General features: G+C 45.4%; 1 protein-coding gene across 1 annotated transcript in view; it reads right to left on the reverse strand.

The window, feature by feature from the left end:
- The window catches only part of CCNI (cyclin I), a 34250-nt gene that overhangs the window by 14607 nt on the left and 3554 nt on the right, over nucleotides 1–16089 (reverse strand). The window contains exon 2 of the mRNA XM_074823428.1: nucleotides 2755–2911. Coding sequence (XP_074679529.1) covers nucleotides 2755–2868 — 114 coding nt within the window. The 5' untranslated portion in view covers nucleotides 2869–2911. The remainder of the gene's footprint in view (nucleotides 1–2754; nucleotides 2912–16089) is intronic.

Consider the following 16089-nt stretch of genomic DNA (forward strand, 5'->3'; position numbering starts at 1 on the left):
TTACTCCTGAAAAATAGTTATGGTCTACCTCCAATCCGATCATTAGATTTTTGTAGACGCACTCACATTTTCTCATTTGCAAACCAGATGACTTCATTAAAACCCGTTCTGTAGTCAGTCTACCTTTGTTTGTAGCAAGGAATGGAAAGTTACACAGGTTTTGAGGTGCCAGGTCTGATACACAGAAGGATGCAGATTTCCTGACTGTCATGGGAAATAAACAACCATTTCACACAAGTGAGGTTTTAGGCTACTGCAGCTGTTTTCAGAAGGCGGTAGATGTTACGGAATATGACCATCTTCCAGATATTACAGAAAATAGGGTAATTCACACTGAACGTCCGTGACTGCAACATTGCCAAAATGAACACTGCAGAAGTGGAGGAACGTGACAGTTTGAAAAGTCGGGTGTCACAAACTGTAGGAATAGAGAGAAATACGTGACTACAGATACAGGGTTTTCAGCTGCACCGTGGCGTTGCAAGTCAGGATTTCCCCAGAGCAAGCAGACAGCTGTGTTTATGTTCTCTTTTAAATCTGACCTTCGTACATTTTACACATACGCGCACAGAGATTTCAATCCAATTTAATGATTATTTACTGCTAGAAAACATTTAATAGTATGGCATTCTAGCTGATAAAGTCAATGTCTGAACTGACACGTAGGAGAATAAAAAGGTTACAAAGACAACAGTTTTGGGGGTGGAAATTCCGGAGTAGAAATCCTAGGGGACAAGCGGAGAGGGCCAGGAAACACCCCTAAGCATGGACCTCAGCAACACTGTCAAAGCACAGGGGAGGAGCCAGGGGAAGAGATCCTTCATCATCGTAACATAATTGCACACTAAAAGAACAAGCCTGGTATTCGTCCAGGCCAGACCTGAGACTCTGCTATTGAGCACAAACTTTACGCTGGCTTTAGCCATCAGGCTGTCTCCATACTCAATCCTACTTCGACTTTTCACAGCAGGCAACAGAGCTGCCTCCCCACTTTCATACTCGGCAGACCGCCAAAAGCCCCATTAACTTCCCTGAGTATTTACCACTGAGGACAACGCTTCGCAAGGTGCTGCAAACCTCAACTGCAGTGACATTAAGACCCCCTCAAGGTCCCTGGCAGCAGGACAACTGCTCTTCACCACAGACAGCGCTGAGGTTAGTCCTTCTGCTGCAGCCGCAACTCGAAGGTAGCACAGGTGGGGAACCTCATCTTCAAAGGGTGACAACACAATCCTGCAAGGCAGGGATTGCTAGGAAGACTGTCTAATGCAGATGGTGGTTTCTGAGCCACCAAAATTGACTTCACCAAGGCAAAAACGCAAGCGCCTTGTCCCTGTGAAATCTTCACGCAAGAATCTGGTTTGGTTACACTCTCTTGAGTCCCCAACCTATCTTGTTATACTGTAATCCTATCTCCCTACATTATAATCACTAAACTCAGGAATACTGCCAGCATGGAATAACAGGCTGGTTTACCATAAACCAGGGTCTTAAATTGTACATGCCCAAAGAATGCCACAGCTACAATATACTCAACACCTCTGACAACCAGGTCACTTATTTGGAAACCTAAATGTGGATTAACAAAACTAATACTGTGCCCCTTAAAAAGGTCTTTGTTCCTTGTTGTGGTTTAACCCCACAGCAACAGCAGTTTCTTGTTCACCAGAGAGAAGAAACAAAACACCACACTGATTAGCTTTGACAACAGCTGACATACTTGTGTGAACATTTTATATGAACGCAGAACAGCAAGACTGAATCTAAGCCCATTACTGTGGTTATTTCTGCCCAACCCAGAGACAAAGTACCAGAAACTCTACAACTGTCCTCACATTTCACATTTTGTTTTAAACAAAACTTGGTGGAGTTCACAGGCATTTTTGAGTGTGCGTACTAGACAGGCGCCTCCTCCACAAGGAGCACAAACGCAATTCAGGCTGGGTAAGGCTGTGAGTGACCTGGACCAACCTCCCAGCTGGCCCTGCTGCAAAACTTGAGCAGGAGGTTGGACTACAGACCCCCTGGGGTCCCTTCCACCCTGAATTTTCCTCCAGTCCTACGAGAACATTCCTCACTGGAACAGGCCAGTGCCTGGCTCTGCTTCCCCTGACACAAGCTTGCACCCTGCTCCATAAATAGTCCTATTGCAGTCAGTGGGGTTCTTCCTGAAGTAGACAGTGCCTGACCATGGCACATCTTCATCTGGCTTCAGCTGATACAGCTACAGCCAACCATGCAGAACCAGGGAAGAATCTGGCTCAGCATGGGAAAAGGTGGCAAAGTCAGGCTTTCGCTGTGAATATGCTGTTTCAGGGGGAGGCCTGAGCTAAGCTAGCAGTGACAGTTCATGTGAGAGTGGAAAGCAACTGGCATTTCAATGCTGTTATTAGTGAACTTAGTCCAAGAAAATGAAGCTGCTTTTAAGAACTGTTGCAGAGTTGGTGCCCACTAGAAATGTGCACTAATTATCCACACAATTTGTAAAATTAATTTAATTAAGACAATATACATACATGCTTTCACAAGCAACAGCAAAGTTCTAACAGTGTATGCTGTACAGTGTGTTCTGTGGCCCTGACTGCAGGTATGTCCCTCAAATAAAAAAGTAATCACTTATTTCAGAGGCTAATTTCCCAGGTCTCAAGCAGAAAGTAACTTCTCATGCAACAGCTTCAGTTGTTCACATCAAAATACACCAGAGGATACTCTCATGCCTTTACTAAGATGAATGATGTGAAGAAGAGACATTACCTGATTGGGCTGAATTTTCGGCACATGTGCTTTCCACATTTGAGCTTCCCTAGAGATTGCCGTCTCCAGAAGGAGAGACAACCTCTGGCTCTCCAGGGGTCCTGAAAACTTCATGGTAACCCTTGGATCCACCTGCCACCCAGCTGGATACAGCTACCTGCAAAACCAAAGACAGCCTGGTGAAATACTGAGCCGTCCCTGTCCGGTAAACTGAGCAAAAGAAAACACAAAGGTGACTAAAGCTGCAAGAAAGAACAGGCTCATCTGTAACAGACAGTGATCGGGTCCTTGCCAAAGCTACGCGAGGAAACCCAAACCAGTCAGCTCAGATTCAGATGAAGCTGGGCCAAAATCGTCCACAGGTCTCCAACACCTATGTGGGCTGGAGAGTCCTGCCACTTGGAGGTTTTCTGCCTCTCTGTTAGGCTGGCAATCAGGTAAGACCTCTCCCTCTTCAGCAGCACTAGAACGTAGGGGTGTTTTGGGAAAAATACTTGAGAAGAGGGAGGAACTGTACGGCAAATATAAAGGCGGTTTCAGTAAGTTGGTTGCCCTGGCCCAAAGCTTGCTGAAGTTAAAACCAGTCTACCTGTGACTTCAAGGGAAATTAAGACTGACATTCAAATGTTTTTCAAATATCCCAACATCGGAGTCTGGTTTGTGCCAGCCTTAGCCCAGTACTCTCAGCAGCAACAGGAAGTTCTGTGCAAAACAGAGGAACGCTTGTTTGAGAATTTAAATGATTTACAAGCTGAAGCCTGACAAAAAGATCAATGTTTTCCCTCTCTGCACAGTATGGTTTGTAGCTTCTCACAGAAGCTGTGACCTGTTACATGTGCAATGCAAATGTACCAGGGAGTTCAGGAAGGTTCCTCTCAGGTCTAATCACTCTGAAAATACGTTAGACCCACAAAACTTGAGGGCACATCTCTAAGTTTAGAGATTTAGTAAATGTGTTTTAAAGGAGGAAAAAAGCGGCGAACCCAATGACAGCCTTTGCAAAGCATGAATTGACTACAGGCCCCGTAAGTGACAGAGAAAATTTCTGCAAGGCCTACTGTATTCAGAAACACCTGCTTCCACTGGCAGAAGCGATTATAAATATCATGCAATTTAAAGCAAAACACTTTGCTACACAAAAAAGAGAAAAAAGGGGGTTATGGCCCTAGTGCAGCCTCACTCAGCGGTAACAGTGTGTTAAGAAACTTGTAAATTTGAAATGAAAAACAAAGCAGAGGCAAGATTTTTAAATTTATTTTAAAGACAACAGATTCCACCACCTGCTTTCAAATGTAGAAGATGATCTGACTGAAAAGGTTATTCAAGTTGTTCTGCTACTGCCTACCATTACTCTGGCCGCAAATTTCTTGACAGTATTAAATCACTTAGGCAAAACAATTCAACCCTGAAGGGTAAATCCATGGGAAAGTTATTTAAACTTTCAATTCCTTCTGTGAGCTCTTGTGAAATCTGCAACAGGTGGATACTGGCCAAACACTAACCAGGCTATTTTATAAGGACCAGTTTGTTAACACAACAGTTTATGCTGTATTTACAGGAAATAAGGCAACATGCTGAATCAGAGAAAATAAACAAAATTCACAATAAAAACAATCAGTTTATGATAAATAATAACAGCAGCAGCTCTGAAGAAATGAAGATTCAGAGTGCTTTCACAGAATTAAGGGAAACTGTAGAAGAAATATTTTTCTTTATCAATTTACAGGAGTTTTTAATGGTTAATCACACAGAACCTGCACAAGGCATAAAACCGCACTCAAGTCCCACTTATAGCCAAGCAGGTTTTAAGTGGCAAATAAACGTCAAGCCTCTCAGTGCTGAACAGAAACCCCTTTTATATTAGATTTTTATAAAACAAATGCTTCTCCATGAACAAAGGAGAGGCTGTACTGGCTTGGCATACCCCTACACAAGGTTTCCAGCCCGTCACCGGCTGGAGGGAACACCCTGGATCCAGGATTGCTGAACAGACTCAAAATCACTTCCCATCAGCCCCCAAATGTCTGAGTATCACTGTGGGCTGAAAAATCCCTATTAAAGGTTCCTCACTTGAGGGAGACTCTGCTTGGGAAGAGGTGAAACCATGTTCCTCTAAACAGAACCGTGGCTTGAACCGCGGCTTATTGATGTACATTTCCTCATTTTTGCATTTCTTTTTTAAACCCCGAGGTGATCCTGATGACACTCCTACCACCGTAAATGCGGCTGCCTGTGAAGCTGAAGGGGAAAGAGGGATGCACATTTACAGCCTCCCCCCCTCAGCTCATTCCCTTGGGGGCTTCATTAGCATCTCATTATCCTCCCATCAGGCACTACAGGTTTCCGTGTGGGCTGGGCTGGTTCCCCAAGGCCGGATCACCCACTATTTCCAGAGCCATCAGCGCTTCCAAAGGAGGTGTAAAGCCCTGGGAAATGAGGACAGCAGCTATGAGGGCTGCACCCCCGCACTGATGGAAGAAAGCAGCCAAAATTGCAGACGCGGGTATGCGGGGGGGGGGGACAGACAGGGCTTGAGCTGGGGGACCCCACATCAGGGAGTGTAGCCTTCCCACCTTGCAACTCAGGAGCCCCAGAAAAGGCGTTTCTCCAGGCCTGTGCAGAGCAAAGGATGGGCGATTTTTTTTTTTATTTTTATTTAACTGAGCCTGCAGATTGTCAGTTGCTATGTACCAGGTAATGCTAACTGGGTAACATCCAACAGGGTATCAGCTACGGTCTCTCAAACCACACCTGGAGAAGACAGCGATTAAAGGCGTGCACGAGCGCTCGGCGTTGCACAAGGTGAAATATGTGCATGGAGAAAAACGGTGAGGTTAGGACCAGACCCAAAGCTTGGCCAAGCCAGTGGAGAGGCCAAAGCCGGGGGGACCAGTGCTGAGCACCAAGAGCTGGTAGACAGCGAGCTCCTCGCTGCATGCTTGTCAGAAATAAGCAGTAGCTATATTTAGCCTGACGATGTCTCCTAATATGAAATATTAATGGTCCTTTCTTGGTTTTGCAGGAAAGAGAGTAATTAGCCACCCCTCAAATCACTAGAGAAAACACATGAAAAGTATCAGGCCAAAGTGAGCACCCTGAGGCACCGTTTTTTCCCTGTTGTGACTGACAAACATTCCCACCCCATTTACACCACAAATGGGTTTCACAGGTCTCTGGGCCCAGAAAAGATATTTTAGTTACCCTAATCCCTTTTTAGGTTGTCCCTGTACTGCCTCAACTGGTCAGTGGCCCCAGCAGAGAGCTCAGGGGTGTCCCTGGAGCACCCTTAAATACCAATGGCCCTGCAAGGGACATTTTTAGTGAGCAGTGATGGCAACTCTTCTTGAGTTGCCAAGATGAAGAGACAGGGAAAAATAACCTTTCTGAACTAGGGAGGTAATTTAATGAGGGCTGAGGCACAATAACCTTTATAAGGAAAAAAAGAAGAGGAATGACACGCTTGAAAGTTTCCCTTGGAGCAACAGTGGTGCACAGACTTTTCCAGCACCGAGAGCGCGCCAGGCAATTTGCCAACCACCCTGAGGGCTGAAATGAGTTTGCATCTAAATTTACATAGCTCTTAATCAGATAAATGCACGCCATTTTAAAAAAAATGCCAGCATGCTCTACATGTATGCAGTGCTTCACAAAACACAAGGGAGCCACTGCAGAGAGACGATGAGAGACGGGATGGCCGGCACAGCCTCCCGAAATCCAGCACATGGAAGTCAGGTGAAGACCGGGGAGGGACCGGGCTCTCTTCTCTCTGCTCAGATCAAGATGACAAAACCTAAGCATTGCAGAAAAGCAATGTCTAGACTCCCATCAGCAGTAAAGACACTGAGCCCAAAAGGCACGGCTGGAGGAACTGCTGAAGCTGTGACAGTCACCATAAACTAACTCACCCTAGCTTTCTGCTTTTCTGTTTCCCTGATTTAAAATTAAACATTAGCTCCAGGGTGGTGGTGGGATTTTCTGTGGTCACTTCGGGAGTTTTTAAACCACTGGTCGAACAGTTCCTCAAGTTTCTTAATCTCCACTGGAGGGTCAACTGGCTGCACTGAAATCCCTTAAAGAACAGTTGAAAAGTTAGTAAAGGAGAAGTGAGCCAAGTCAACACATTGTCTTTGTTTTGACATCTCCTGTGAGCAAGGTCACAAGCTGCAGGTTGAAACTTGCTCTGAAATTAGAGAGTCAAAACGTTGGTGTGAGGTTTTCACCTGTGAGAGGCATTAAAAATCACCTGCTTATCCATTAAAAATACCCTGACTTGGTCCATAAAATTTAACTCATCTCATAAAGACCTCTCTTTTTGATCCAAGTTTATAGCTAACTTTACTTAAAGAGGGACTTTCAGTTTCCCTAGAGAAGTTTTAGGCTGCTAAGTGCTGCAGGCTACAGTTTTCCACAGCAGTTTCATGTTTGCAGTAATTGAGGCAGACAGCTACCTAGCCAGAAACACTTTTTGGTTTGGGGGGGGTGTGCATTTGTGTAGGGTGCACAATAATCGATTTTTTTTTTTTTTTAGGCTTCCTAATCACTTTCACCGACAACAAAACATCCCTCCTGCAGACAAAAGATGCCGTTACAGGAAGGTATTATCCACTGGCAGAACAAGCTCATAACACAGTTACTGCTTTTCCCCTGCCTCGCGTTGCAGTTCAGCTGTGCCAATACAACTGCACTGTAAATAAGACCACTGAAATCATTCAGGGCAGTAGTAAAAACCTCTTCTGTTTTGATTGTGGGTTGTTTTTTTAAATATAGATAATTTCATAAACAATTAACAAGATTTCTAGGACTAGAGACAGCCTAAAAACTACTTACTTTATTTTGCACATAAATCCATAGGTATTCTGGACAAGCTGGGTAATTCCAGTAGAGCTTAACCACCACACACATTTCTGCAGACCTTGTAAGTATTTTCAGCGACCAGCAGTCAAATCTGCTTCAGCTTTAGCAAGCAATAATACAATCTCAGAGATGACCTGAAAACAGACTTTTCTGGGCGGGGGAGGAAGGCAAAGCAGAAGGAAGAGAGGAAGGAGACTGAATTCCTCTGAGCTCCAGCCAGCCATCTGTGATTTCAAATGATCAAAACGTAGTTTGCACTGCTAGAAGAAATCGTCTAACTGCAAGTTGTGATTAGAAATTTCAAAGCTGTGGGCGGTGGGGGGGGAGGGGGGGGGGAAGGGAGGGGGATGGATGGATGTTAATTTTAGCATCTGGGGCTTTCTCTTAGCTTAACTCTTTCCTCACCCCATGCCAGTAAAGCAGTCTGGAAATTTATGCCAGACAGAGGTAAGTGCTTAAAGTGTTGCTTACATGTGAGAAGAAAAAAGCATCAGGCATAAACTACTTTTACAATTTTACATGATTTATGTGCCACATAACAGTTCTAAGAGGACTGTGTTTCTGTGGTTTAGAGAGTAAAATTTCCCATGAATGCCTCGCTACTGGAAATCAATGACTAGCTTTCCATCTTTTCAACTTGCCAAAGCACAACCTGATGTGATAACAGTAAGGAGAGGACCTGGTGGGTTACAATCAACTGTTTTGAGCTGGAGAAAGTAAATCATGTTGTAGCCTGGTTAGTGGAAATAGCTTGACAGACTTGTGAGACAATGTATGATCTTTTTAGTTAAATGACTGGGAAAAATATGTTTGGGAATATAGTTTCAAATTTCAACATCTAAATAAGTGAGTGTATTTGAAGCAACAAACTGACTTCTATGGAATGAATACTAATACACATTAAAATGTGTTCCCCCATAAGAAATGTGTTAGTATCAAACATAAATATGCCATATTGCACCTTTAACAAGCAGTGTATTTGACTTGTGTAAAAGCCAGCCAACAGACCCAAATTCAGAAAAAGGTAATTTTATTCAGGCTGGGAGATAAAGAGGGCCCTTGCCATTTGTCTATGACTCACCCAGGGCTAACTCCCACAACCTGCTACAAAGGCAAGTCTGTGACATATTTTGGCAGCATCGTTCAGGCAGGCTCGTGTACATCACACACTCGCCACTTCTTTTCCTCCAACCAGATTTTTCCTGGGAGTGCAAACAAAGTTGACCTCATTTTAGGGCTGGTTTTCTGAAGAATTTTTCCAAACATTTTAAAGAAACCTGGCAGTTAAAAACATGGGCCTGCAATTGCAAAAAGAGAAGGCAGAGCAATGTTTTGATGGGAGGGAAGGGAGGCGTTTTTAAGTTTGTTTTGAAACAGAGAAATCCCAGGGCCTATTTAGCAACTACGGAGGAGGAGCAGGAGCCCTCTGGAGAGGGCTGCATCAAGACCAGCAGCAGTACACTCTTCCCACAACCATCTTCTGTTTCTATTCTGTTCAAAAAGGAAAGCTCAGATGGAATTTGTCACAGCTCTTTTAGATTTGTAGAGCAGTGTTGTAGAAAACATAAACATCTTCGGTTCTTCATGGTATTCCCTAAGGGTTGCAAAAAAAATCATCAAAGAAAACGGGTAATAAATTCAGGGGGAAAAAAAATGCCTGGATGAGGGCATTTTTAAATAGGAGAGAGGGTGCCACAGAGCCACTGGTGACAGTGATGGTATAAAGCTGCTGTCTGATGGGTGTCACTCAGGGGGTTTCTGCAGGTACAACCTGAGCCGTTCTTTCTTTTTCTACTGCAGCCACCGCTTTGTAAAATCTATGCCTGCTGCCCTGCCTTTTGTCTCCTACAGCCAGGGCCCATAAACCAGACTAGTTCTAAGAAATCTCTGCCATACTTCATTCCCCAAGCCTCATGATTGACACTAGGGTTTTGCTATTTAAGGGAAGCTTAAACAGTATTTTCCAAAGTAGGGACTTCTAAAAAACAAGGTAGAAGATGAACTCCTGACTGAACTTTCAGACAATGTCACCATTCTTCCCTCCTGGCAAGACAGGCACGCTTCCAGACCCATGCCTGCCCTACCCCCTTTTCTAATGGCTCCGGTTGGAAATGCCAGAGGAGGTTTACATTTCCTTTTTGTCTCGGCAACTGCCAGGATGAGTCTGTCCAAGCAGCATTTGCCCAGAAAGGCCTTTGGTCAGCAACAGCTTAAATTTTCCACGCCACAGCTCATGAGTGATGCAAACAAGCTGTTTCAATCACAGCTCCTTTCCCTTCTGAGGCAGTATGTGGCAACATACCAAGTAAACTGTGGATAAAAGTTAAACTCAGAATCCAGCCCTAGGAGACCAGCTGCATAACGTATGCGTTTGATGCAAAGAGGAGATGAAACTCAATATACTTTAATGAGTTCTGCTTTGAGATTTTGGTTTATTTGAACCTAAAAATCAAAGGAAAAGTTATTAACTGATGGAGGGTGTTTGCTTGCATGGATTAAATTAAGCAAAAACAAAACCCTTGCAAACCAAAACCCCTCTATGCCATTTTACGAACACTTGCAAAAGAAATGCTTACATTTTATACTCTTTCAACACTGTGGGCTCACCATTGGGCTGCTGATATGCATGCAAGATGCCTCCTGAAGATGTAAACTCCTCACAACTTTTATTAAAATCATCCAAGGGACTCAGGCTAACATTTCAGCAGGAATGGGCCCCACTATCATTCAGCACACAGATCTCAATGCTCAGAAACAGCCATGCTGCCAGGTCAGGAATGTGAGTCTTTATTGTGTGCACTGGGGTATCACATCAAGGGCGGACAGCCCTCGTATGGGACAACTGGTGATCATATGCTGAAAAGATGGTGTTACCTCCTTGTTCAGAACTGAAGCATGAGACAGGTATAAAGCAGCTATAAAAGAGTGACGAAACAATACCTATTATTTTTATGCTGTTTCCAACATAAATGACAGGTAAATCCAAGAGAGCATCAGCTGAACCCTGTACCAAACTGTCTGTAGAACATCAGCAAACGCACAAGCGGAGCTCCCAGAGGCAGCCAACCAAGGTTTGCGCAGCAGTCGCTGGGTTTTGCTTTGGCACCTTTTGGACCTTTTGGGGACAAGGTCCATGATCACTGGGGTGGGGAACACCTGAGAACCCTTGGAGAAACTTGAAAGTGCTGCTGTTGCTAAGTAAGGAGAAGGTAAGGGGAGTCACAAGGTAATGGGCCTGAGAAAGCTCTGACAACTTCTAAGGAGCATGATCAGCTGCCCTTGACCTAGGGTGCAGCTGCCTGCTAATTAGGGAGGGTCAAGCACCCTTTTAGCCAATGCTTGGGTGAGGTCTATATAACAGCCAGGCCCAAAGCACCACCACTGAATGCAGAAGTTTATGTAAAAGTTTGTTGTGAAGGGGGATGGGGGACTCAGCTTGATCTGTTCCAGTGGAAACAGACTCAGATATGGTGGTGATACACTACAGGGCAGTTCCCCCAGCAGATGTTGGAGCTGCTGCCCCTGCTTGGGTAGAGGTTTTGATGCAGGTAGGGCTTTGGATGATGGGCACAGCCCTCCAAGCCCCAGGCTGCAGGGGGTGCCTAGGGCCTCTCTCTGAGGCTGGGCGAGATGGCCCTCTGTCCTACAGGAGGTATGTTGTTGTAGAGGAGCTGTGGTGCCAAGTGAAGCAGCTATAGGAGGAAGCAAGAAGGCTGCGCAGTATTAGAGAAGGTTATGGGAGACAGACAGAATCTTCTCTGGGACTCAGCAGCTTGAAGAGCCTCAGCCCCCCATCTGCAGTAGAGGAGCAGGCAGTCTCCACCCCCACCATCAAAGTAAGTGAAACTTCTAGAGAAGGGGAAGGATAGAAGTGGGTGACTTCTGGTACTAAAAGAAAAATTACTGCTGCACCAAAGGCTTATAACTACAAAATAGGTTCACCACACTTATTAAGAGGAACCAGATGTGCCTGTAAGCAAAAGATATGGGCCACCAGACTCTAAACCACACAGGATCTCTATGAAGGTGTGTTTGTAATGGGTGAGTCCTTGCTGCAGGGGACAGAGGTACCCACCTACCAACCTGACCTATCATCTAGAGAGGTTTGCTGCCTGCTGGGGGCCTGGATCTGGGATGCTGTGGAGGGACTGCCTCGGCTTATCTAACCTTCTGACGGCTACCCCAGCTGTTCTTCCATGTGGGCATCAGTGATACCATCAGGGGTAACCTGGAGAGTGTCAAGTGACTATGAAGATCTGGGGGTGGCAGTCAAAGGCTTGGGGTCCCTGGTGATGTTCTCCTCAGTGCAGGTCAATAGTTAGCTGCAGAACTGGTGCTGGTGACAGGGTTTTGGGTTCTGTGACCACAGGATCCTGCCTGTGGAGCAGCATCTGCTTGGGAGAGCAGGGATCCACCTCACCTCACTGGTGTATCTGCCAGTAGGATGGCTGACCTTGTAAGGAGGGCTTCAAACTAGATATGGTAGGGCAGGGATAGAGCTACCAAGAGCCCTGTGAGAGTGATGGACAGGGTTGATAAGCAAAGGGCCTGCTTTGATATGACAGGAAGGTATCACAAAATCAACAAAAAATGAGGCTTAAGCAGGGCCACTTCCAGCATTTGTATGTAAGCAAGGATGCACCTATGAGGTACCACTACAGAGAAATCCCCCCAGACCCCTTCTGGGAAATAAGCATGTTGGGGTGCTTCTCTGAAGTACATGTATGCTTATGAACACAGTGTGGGGAATAAACATGGTGAGAGAGACCTGTGTGCAGTTGAAAGCTTACAGTCCTGTTGGGATCACAGAGACATGGTGGGGTGGCTCCGATGACTTGCAACACTTGGGAGTGTTGCAATGGAGGGATACAGGCTCTATAGGAAAGACGTGCTGGAATACGTGGAGATTTGCCTGGGGATGGATGAGGAGCCAGCCAAGAGTTTATGGGTGAGGATTAAAGAGAAAACAGATAAGGGTGACACTGTAGTGGGTGGAAAAACAAGTGGATGAGGCCTTCCACAGAGAGCTGTAAGCAGCCTCATGTTTGCAGACCCTGGTCCTCATGGGGGACTCCAACCACGCTGACATATGCAGGAGGGATAACACAGCAGAGCATAAGCAATCCAGGAGGTTCCTGGAGTGCACTGACACCTTCCTGACCCAAGTGACAGAGAAAATGAAGGAGAGGAGTTCTGCTGGACCTCATACTCTCCTACAAGGAGGGGTTGCTTGGGGATGTGAAGGTCAAAGGCTGCCTTGGCTGCAGTGACCATGGGATAGTGGAGTTCAGGATCCCAAGGGCAAAGAGGGAAGGTCAGAAGCATGCTCACAACCCTGGACTTCAGGTGAACAGGCTTTGGACTCTTCAAATATCTGCTTAGAAGTGTCCTATGGGGCAAAGCCCTGAAGGGAAGAGGAGCTCAAAAAAGCTGCTTAGTATTCAAGGGTCACCTCCTTGAAGCTCACGGGTTCCATCCCAACAAATACCAAGTCAGGCAAAAGTGCCAGGAGGCCTGTGTGGATAAATAAGGAGCTCTTGGCAAAGTTCAAACACAAAAAGTAAGCATTACAGAGGGTAGAAGCAAGGATGGGTAACCTGGGAGGAACACAGAAACACTGAGCAGCTGGGGGTGATGTTACAAAAGCCGAAGCCTAGCTGAAATTGTACCTGGCAAGGGATGTCAAAGACAAGAGGGACTTGAATAAGTACACAGGTAACAAAAGGAAGAGCAGGGAAAACCTGGGCACACTATGAAAGTAGACAGTGAGGTGGATTGAAAACTGGCTGAATGACTGTGTCCGGTGTGTGGTGATCAGTGGCAGAAAGTCTAGCTGGAGGTGGTGACAAGTGGTGTACCCCAGGGATCAATACTGGGTCCAGTCCTGTTCAACATCTTCATTAATGATCTGGATGATGGGCCAGAGAGTACTCTCAGCAAGTTTGCAGGTGACACCAAATGAGGAGTGGCTGATATGCCAGAGGGTCATGTTGCCATCCAGAGGGACTTTGACATGCTAGAGAAATGGGGTGACAGGCACCTCATGAAGGCTAAGTGCAAAGTCCTGCACCTGGAGATAAACAACCCCAGGCACCAGTAGATGCTAGGGGGTGTCTGGCTGGAAAGCAGCTTTGCAGAAAAAGGCCCTGGGGATCCCAGTTGACACCAAGCTGACCATGAGCCAGCAGTGTGGCCTTGTGGCACAGAAAGCTAATGGTATCTGGGGTTGCATGAGGAGGAGTGTTGCCAGCAGACTGAGGGAGGTGATCCTTCCTTTACTCAGCACTGCTGAGGCCACACCCAAGTGCTGTGTCCAGTTCAGGGCTCCCCAGAACAAGACAGCCGTGGACATACTGGAGAGAGTCCAGTAAAGAACCACTAATATGATGGACTGGAGCATCTCTGCTATGAGGAAAGGCTGAGAGAGCTGGGACTGTTCAGCTTGGAAAAAGAAGATTTGGGGGTGGGGTGGATCTTGCTAATATATATAAATACTTGAAGGGAGAGTGCAAAGAAGATGGACCCAGGCTTTTTTCAGTGGTGCCCAGTGATAGGACCAGAGGCAAGGGGCACAAACTGAAACACAGGATGTTCCCTCTCAACATCAGGAACAATTCTTTACTGGGAGGGTGACAGAGCATTAGCACAGGTTGCCCAGAGAGGCTGTGGAGTCTCCATTATTGGAGATATTGAAAAGGCATCTGGACGTGCTACAGGACAAACGGTTTTAGGTGGCCCTGCTTGAGACGGGGGGTTGGACAAGATGACCTTCAGAGGTCCCTTCCAGCCTCACTTTATGATCTTAAGGGCTTTAGGCTCAAACCAGTACAGTTGTGAGGCCTCAGCTGTATGCCCAGAGCACCTCATTTGTTCTTCAGGCAGCAAATGCTGAAAGCAGAGCAGGAAGGCTATAAAAGAAAAAGGCAAACCAAACCTGGCATTATGTAATGTCTCATTGCTAGTCTCCTAAAAGCAACACATGCAGAGTATGATTCACTTCTCCCATCACCAATAGAACCTGTTATAAATCAACAGTAACTTGAAGGAAGTCACTCTGAGGAAAATCAAGCTCAGAAAGTATGAGTGAGCAGTAATTTTATAAAATAGGGCCAGAGGCTTTCAAGCTCATAAAAGCTAACTCTCTACAAGCAAGGGCCAACAGGCATTCAGAATCTAAAGCATCACGCACCACCTCTTGAGTAATATAATCCCCTGAAACCAAATAAATACAATGCCTCTATGGGCAAAAACACAGAAACAGGATTCAGCAGTAGTTCTTTTTGTCTTTCGGCAGTAGTCAGTTATTAACATAAATGAACAGCAACAAAACCAAACAAGTTTATACCCAGTTCGACACCCTCATCCAAAAAAGCATGTAACTACAATGGCTTGGTTCCTCTTCACAACAACAAAAGAGAATTTTATCTGAAAGCATAAATGCTCACCAAGGCCAATATTTTGCTTTGCAGATTCAGATTGGCTTCAGGGTAAATTATTAGTGATTACAGCTAATATCAGGATACAGTGTGAGGCACTAAAGAGAGATAATTATGAGGAAATAAGGAATTATCTGCTGTTGAAACAATAGATCAATTATGAGGTACAGCACAGTAGCTGCCGAGCAGCATTCTTAGGCTCTGAGGGTACTGTCTCCTCTCTCTCATTAAGCAAAGAGAACCCACAGTTATAATGCTTAATTATCCTCTAGGAGCTCAAGCTTGCTGACTAATTAGCCTCTTGTTGAGACAATACAGAAAAGGACCTAATTCCAATTGTCTTCAAAAATGGTATGGCACAGGCACAGTCCTGGCTCTTCCCTATGTACTCATCTCTCCTGTCCAACTGGTATGAATGTAACAGCCTTGATATCTCTAGTTCTGGACAACCGGAAAACAACAGTCCTCAGCCTGAAAGAAAATAAACCAGGGAAGGAAACTTTGGCGGGGGGGGGGGAGGAGGGGTGGTACTGATAAAGAGAGAACACTGTCTGAGACAGTATGTAATGGCAGTCAGAGTGCTGACGCTTCCACAAAGTGTGTTGTGCAAAGTCCTCCTTTGCTCCTATCAATGCAGGCACTGGCACATTTGCAGTGCTTTCATAAATGGAGACTAAGCTGCATTTGATGGTTGTGTTATTACAGCAGTTGCATCCTTAAAGGAAGCAGTTAGGAGCAGTTAAACCCTAAGATTTACAGTCAAAATTGTTAGGAAGGTAAAGGTTGAAGTTTTTGGGACCCAAGTTCTTGTCTAACTGTAGTCAAGAGCTATCCCAGCCAAGAAATAGGATCTCCTGTATACAGCAAAATACCACCAAAAAGGCACAAAAGCCTCTGGCAAATGGGTTTATCCAGCACCTCCCATCATCCTGGTGAAGAAAATGTTTGATGTCTGGGCTGATGAGCAAAATAGAGTATCTGCAGTAACACGTTACTCATGAGTGAGCTTTTAGATGAGTTTATTGCATAGCAAGTGCAAATACCC

The sequence above is a fragment of the Strix aluco genome, chromosome 4, assembly GCF_031877795.1.
Source record: "Strix aluco isolate bStrAlu1 chromosome 4, bStrAlu1.hap1, whole genome shotgun sequence".
Taxonomy (NCBI): Eukaryota; Metazoa; Chordata; class Aves; order Strigiformes; family Strigidae; genus Strix; species Strix aluco.